At 33.7% G+C, this 7,113-nt stretch overlaps 1 protein-coding gene across 1 annotated transcript in view; it reads left to right on the top strand.

Moving 5' to 3' along the window:
• Nucleotides 1-7,113, top strand: part of DOCK7 (dedicator of cytokinesis 7) — a 166,078-nt gene that overhangs the window by 88,064 nt on the left and 70,901 nt on the right. The window contains 3 exon segments of the mRNA XM_006773220.2: nucleotides 526-757; nucleotides 1,476-1,640; nucleotides 4,956-5,125. Coding sequence (XP_006773283.1) covers nucleotides 526-757; nucleotides 1,476-1,640; nucleotides 4,956-5,125 — 567 coding nt within the window.

The following is a 7,113-nucleotide window of genomic DNA, read 5'->3' as shown; positions in this document are numbered from 1 at the left end:
CGCCTGCCTCCCGGCCGCCATTTGGTTGGCAGTTAATTTGCATATCTTGCTGATTAGCCAATGGGAAGGGTAGCAAAGTTATAATTAATTACCATGTTTGTCTATTATTAGATAGGATTTTTTAAATATATTTTTTATTTCAGAAAGGGAGGGAGAGGGAGAGAAATAGAAACATCAATAATGAGAGAGAAGCATTGATCGGCTTCTTCCTGCATGCCCCCTACTGGGGATAAAGCCAGCAACCTGGGCATGTGCCCTGATGGGGAATCCACCTGTGACCTCCTGCTTCATAGGTCGACGTTCAACTGGCCAGGCTATTATTATTTTTTATATTAACAACTGTAGACCTATTTACTAATATGCCCCCTCTATAGATTTAGTGTTTAATTGGAAACAATGTTTATATATACTGGTATGTACTTTTTTGTATTATCAGTTAATATGAGATGTTTTATTAGTGTTTTATAGTTTGGAGAATTTATAGAGCTATGCTTGCTTAGTGCTTTTGTTCATTCTTTGTTTTAGGATCCTTATCTTGACAAGTTTTTTGCTCTGGTCAATGCTCTGGATGAACACATGTTCCCTGTTCGAATTGGAGATATGCGAATCATGGAAAATAACTTAGAAAATGAATTGAAGAGCAGTATTTCAGCATTGAATTCATCTCAGTTGGAACCAGTGGTCCGATTTCTTCATCTTCTGCTTGATAAACTGATACTTTTAGTTGTTAGACCTCCAGTCATTGCTGGCCAAATAGGTAATTTACTTTTGTCTGGGGAATCATAGAATTTATAATTTGGTATTTTTAACTTTGCAAAATAGAACCATGATTCCTGTTTATTATTTATAAGGATGCATTTGATTGGGGGGGGAGGGGTTGTTATTTACTTGTCACAAATGCCAAAAAATGATAACTTTTGTTTTTTATAAAATATGCCATATAGACTTCTACTCAAATTATGGAAACAAATTTATTTACTCACCAAGTATTTTTTTTAATTCTTTATTAAGGTATTACAAATGTGTCCTTTCAGCAATAAAGATAAATTAAAAATAAAAAAAATGAAATAATAAAATAAATGAATAAAATGAGAATTTACTTCTCCAAGATAGATTTTTTTCCTATGTGCTTTGTATTGTTTACAAAATTTAGGTATCTGTAGGATGATCTTTTGTTTTTGACTAAACAAACCCTTATACAATATTCATGTTAAATTAGTAAAATTAGTTTTTTTCATTTTGTTTAGAAAAGTAATTTTGATTTATCTAATACAAGATAATTGTTTAATCACTGTGTTGTGTACCTGTTATTGTATGTCAACTGTAATTGAAAAATAAATTTTAAAAATCAATATCTTTATACAATTATTATGTATAATCACTATATTTAATGCATTTAGAGAGGACAAAACCTTGATCTTTTTGGAAGTTATAGTCTAAAAAAGTTAATGCAAAAATATTTTCCTCCTTAAAAGTTAATCTAGGTCAAGCATCTTTTGAAGCGATGTCATCAATTATAAATCGGCTTCACAAAAATCTGGAAGGAAATCATGACCAGCATGGCAGGAACAGTCTTCTTGCATCATATATCTATTATGTTTTTCGCTTACCAAATACTTCCCCTAATTCACCATCACCAGGTATTTTATTCTTTATACTATGAACAGCAAACATCTATTGAATGCCTACTAAGTGGCATGGACTATATTCAGTGCTGGAGGTAAAATAAATGTTACATTTTAAAGCACCATTATTTACACAGCTTCCTTTCATTAGATCTTGGTTGAATTAATTCTTGGAAATGAACCCTGCAAATAACTTCTTGTCTCTGGAAGTATTTTATTTCCTGTTAAGATTAAGAGAATGTTGGATTTGTCATTGGAGACCTAAATTTGTCATTGGACTTTAAAGAAGAAATAACCCTGATAAATGTTTGAAACCTATATAATATAAAAGATTATTTTCTAGAAAAGTTCTTATTTCTCCATTATTAATAAAACTAGAGGCCTGGTGCATGAAATTCGTGCACTGGGGAGGGGGGGTTATCCCTCAGCCCAGCCTGCACCCTCTCCAATCTGGGACTGCTGGCTCCCAACCGCTCGCCTGCTTGCCTGCCTGATTGCCCCTCACCACTTCTGCCTGTCAGCCCGATTACCCCCTAACCACTCCCCTACCAGCCCGATTGATGCTTAACTACTCCCCTGCTGGTCCGATTTCCCCCAATTGCCCTCTCCTGGTTGCTTCCAAGTGCCCTCTCCTGCCAGCCCAGTCCCCCCCAACTGCCCTCCCTTGCCGGCCTGGTCACCACTAACTGCCCTCCCCTGCCAGCCATCTTGTGACTGTGGGCACCACCATCTTTGAGGGCAGGGCAGTCAATTAGCATATTCCCTTCTTATTGGCTGTGGGTACCGCCATCTTTGTAATGGCATGAAGGTCAATTAGCATATTCCCTCTTTATTAGATAGGATAATATAGCTTTCAGAATACTAGAGCCCAAAGTAGCTATTTGTTTTTTATGATAGTGGTATTGGAGGTGGTGGATGTATCTTAGTTTGAATAACTCATTAGATGTTCAGTTAGTTAATGAATATATCATGCATATCTTTCAACTTGCTCATATATTTGTCTGTGTGAATCATCATTCATCACTAGTGATGATGGTAAGTGCCCTTTCCAACAATTGACAAGGTTAACATTAATAATGGTGAAAATTAATTATGGCATTTATTATGAAAACTAAACATAACAGTATATGAGTTTTAGCTCATTGTTTTTCTTAATTGCAAAAATAGTAATAATTAACTCATATCATATATGTTTCATAATTTCTTCTCTTGGTTTTTAAAATTATAGTATTTGAGGCTCTGAATGTGGAGGTGATTGTGGACTACATATAATACTCCTCCATTTACTCTTTCATTCAGTACACTGTTAGAATACCACAGATTATGCAAAACATTTTTTATATGCTGATGTGAAAGACTTACAATTAGTTGACAGGTATTTGTCATTTGCAAATATGACTTTCAGAAAGATTTCTTTAAATAAGAAAAATGGAGATAAATTATGGATGCAATCACTGGGTATATTTATATTCATAGAACATGGTTGAATAATGGTGTCAGGCTTGATTTTAGATGAAAAGGTTTCCATTGCTTTTTTTATATAAGGTGGGCTTTTAGAAAAGCTTTCTTTAGATTTTTTTACATGTATATGGCACAAAGGTGCCCTTTTGTTATAATTCAGATTTTCACTGATGAAGATAGAAAAGTAAAGCATAATCTCTTTCAAGAGATGTTGACAGTAAGTTGACTGTCCTTCAATTGACTGTATCAAGGGGCAAAGCAAGGAGGGATAGAGGAAAAAGAAGAGACACAAGCCGAAGCATTTTGGATGTTAGATATACTTATATTGTGTGTACTAAGTGTATAGGATACTAATGCGGATTTTTTAATCAAAGAAAACACGATAATTTCAAGAGAAACATCAAAAGTGCTTTATTCAAAGTAATGTCCATTGCTAGCTACACATTTCCCCCATCTTTCGGGTAATTTGTGGATACCATCCCAATAGAAATTTTCTTGTTTTGAGGCAAACCATTCAGAGACCCAATTTTCCATTTCTTTGTACATTTTGAAGTGCGTGTGCCATTGATCAAAACGAGTGGTAATCTGAAGGAGCGAGGTCTGGTGAATACGGCGGGTGGGTTAATACTTCCCAGGCAAGATCTTTTAATGTCTTTAACTGGTTTTAAAGTGTGTGATGGTGCATCATCATGAAGCAAAATTACTTAACCGTGTCTTTTGGCCCATTCTGGTCGTTTCACGTTCAAAGCGTGGTTCAAATTGATTTTTTGTTGTTGGTAGCTGTCAGTATTAATGATTTCACCTGATTTTAGAAGCTCATAATACACACCTTCCCAATCCCACCAAACACAGAGCGTTGTCTTCTTTCTGAAGTGATTTGGCCTTGCAGTCGATGTTGATGGTTGACCTGGATCAACCCATGATTTTGTGCATTTGGGATTCTCCAAATAAATACACTTTTCATCGCCAGTCACAGTTCGATGGAAAAAAGACTTTCGTGTCTTTGAAGCAACATTTTACTGATGACTTTTCGGTTTTCCATTTGTCTTTCATTCAGTTAATGTGGCACCCAATTTCCTTCCTTTAAAATCTTTTCCATTGCTTGTAAATGATCGGAAATTGTTTGCCGAGCAACATTTAATATTTCTGCAAGCTGTTTTTGAGTTTGACACCTATCTTCATCCAGTAATGCTTGTAATTGTTGGTCTTCAAACTTCTTTGGTTGACCTGGACGTTCTTTGTCTTTCACTTTTAAAGCATTCAAACCAGCATTCACAAGTATCTTGAGATGGAGCATGTTCACCATAGCTTCCCAAAGTATACGATAACTTTTTTTTCAAAATAATGAATTAAAACTTCCTACAAATGCTCTTTTTTTGGCACAAAATTTGACATTTTTAAGCGTAAAAATATTTATGATGTTAACACCTTCAGAAAATTTGGCATATGAAGTTTTGAAGCTTGCTGTCAATACAACAAAATAGCATACATATCAAATCACATATATATCAACATATGTGTAACTCCATCTAGTGAAAAAAATCCGCATTATTAACCGGTACACCTAGTATCTAGGTAATGTATGTGACTGTTTTCTATTGTACATGTACTCTATAATCATAGAAACATTGAAGAGAATTGTTTTTATAATCCATATGGTATTGCCAACTGCTGTGAAATAAGAATATCTTTGTGTATTTATTATTAAGTCTTTAGTCTTTTTCTTTCTTATTTATAGTATTTTTCATTCAGAAACAAAAGCAATTCATGGTCTTAGTGAAATTCTGTAAAGTGACAGAGATTAAGTTCATGTCCTTTCTTGACTAATTTCCTTTGTATAATTATGTGCTGTTTTATATTCAACTCTAGGTCCTGGGGGTTTAGGAGGATCAGTGCATTATGCCACAATGGCTAGATCTGCTGTGAGACCTGCAAGCCTGAATTTAAATCGTTCTCGGAGCCTTAGTAATAGTAACCCAGATATACCTGGGACTCCCACGTCACCAGATGATGAAGTACGGTCAATCATTGGCAGTAAGGTAAACTGAAGATAACCGCCTATAAATTGGATTTTCAGTTCATGAACAAATGAGAAATGTCCAAATGTTTTAATTTATTTTGAATTTTTAAGTGTATTTGAGTTAGAAATTGTACATTTCCATTTTGTCAGTAAACACTAAGTGTTTCATGTTTCTATTAAATATGCTTGCTATTGAAAATTGGTTTGTGCATTCTGCTAAAAAAAAATCTGCCAAATTCTAAAATTTGTCCAGGATGACTAGTTATATATTACTCACTTTTATCTGTCTTTCATCATGTGAAAAATGATTTTTACATGGAATCAAAACAGATCTATGTGACTGCTGGGTAGTAGGGCTATATCATCAGTGATACAAAATGTAAGTCCTTCTCCAAAAAAAAATCTAGATTGGTAATTGAGCTACATTTCTTATGAAAAACTCTATGTAAGATGCACAAGGATTAGAATTATATGATTTATTTAACGATGGTTAATGATTACATCAGATAATAAGGGAGATGCCAGCTAATCTTAAGATCTAGCTATATTTTATTTATAATCTTTATTACCCAAAGAAATATACGTAAGGAACAAATAGTTAATTCCCTTTTTATATTTAAAGTACAAAAATATTTCAGAGTTTAAGCAAGCTGGACAAAACAGTAAAGCCAAGAAATCATGTCATGTTGTGTTTTGACCAAACCATTGCAAATGTAAATACATTTCCTATTGGAAAAGAGGAAGATATTATGGTTATGGAATCATAGCCAACTTTTCTTTGGCATTTCAGTTTGGTAATAATGATATGAGGAAGTGTTACTAAACATGTTCTGGGGTCTGTATTTAACAGTCTGAACTACAATTGAATATATTTTTTTAAGATTTGGGTTTGTTAGGTGAAATACTTGAACATTGATAAAAAAAAATCAGAATTACTTGTAGCTATTCATATAGTTACAGAAATGTTACATTTTCAGAAGCATTGTTCATTGTAAAATAACTTTTTAAAAAAATACATTTTTATTGATATCAGTGAGGAAGAGAGCAGGAGAGAGAGATAGAAATATCAATGATAAGTGAGAATTATTGATTGGCTGCCCCCCTGCATGCCTCTTACTAGGTATCGAGCCTGCAACCTGGGCATGTGCTGTTGACCAGAATCAAACCTGGGACCCATGAGTCCACGGGCCAACGCTCTATCCATTCAGCCAAACCGGCTAGGGCATAAAATAACTTTTAAACAATTTTTAAGTAATTTCTCACAAATCATTTTGTAGCCTTACCTCACATACATTTCCATGTTTAGGAAAAATACTCAAGTTCTTTATCCTTGTCTTTATTTTTTATTATATCTCATTGTAATAGAGAGAGTACTTAGCATTATTTACATATTTATAAAATACAATTCTTTAGTAGACTGAATCTGATTTGTGAATTATAAGAAATTCTATTAATCTATAGAAACCATTTTCTTTAAGGCTATACTTTTAAAATGTCTCAGTTTCTGTAAGATTTGCATTATGCCTCATTTAGCATGATTCTGGAGTTTTCTTTTATTTGATGTATGTGATAACTTACAACATCCAAGATTTAGAACAAGATTTACATATATTGGAACGATTAGTTGCCTTTGTTCAAGTAGTTTATAAAATGGGATATAATGACATAAACTTACTTTTGATGATATTAAAATGATAAACATCAACTTTTGAGCAAGCCATCATAAAATGAGAATTTTTTTATGACAACACAGCCTTGTATGAATTTTTATTTAAATTCTTTCTATGTTTTCTCTTTGTTGCAAAATTTTTGCTAGCTACCTTTATTTTGGAGTATCCTTTAGTCATAATCCCTTATAATAGTATATAATTTTATTTTACTGAAAAATTTAAGGAAGCTTGAAGTTTATTTGTAGCTGCTTTTCATTTAGTCTGATTTTATTGGCCTAGACCAGTGGTCGGCAAACTGCGGCTCGACAAACCGCGGCTCCCGAGCCCCATGCGACTC

Source organism: Myotis davidii, unplaced genomic scaffold, assembly GCF_000327345.1.
Source record: "Myotis davidii unplaced genomic scaffold, ASM32734v1 scaffold205, whole genome shotgun sequence".
NCBI lineage: Eukaryota > Metazoa > Chordata > Mammalia > Chiroptera > Vespertilionidae > Myotis > Myotis davidii.
Note: the sequence above shows the minus strand (reverse complement) of the source record. Positions and strands in the feature narration are given on the sequence as shown.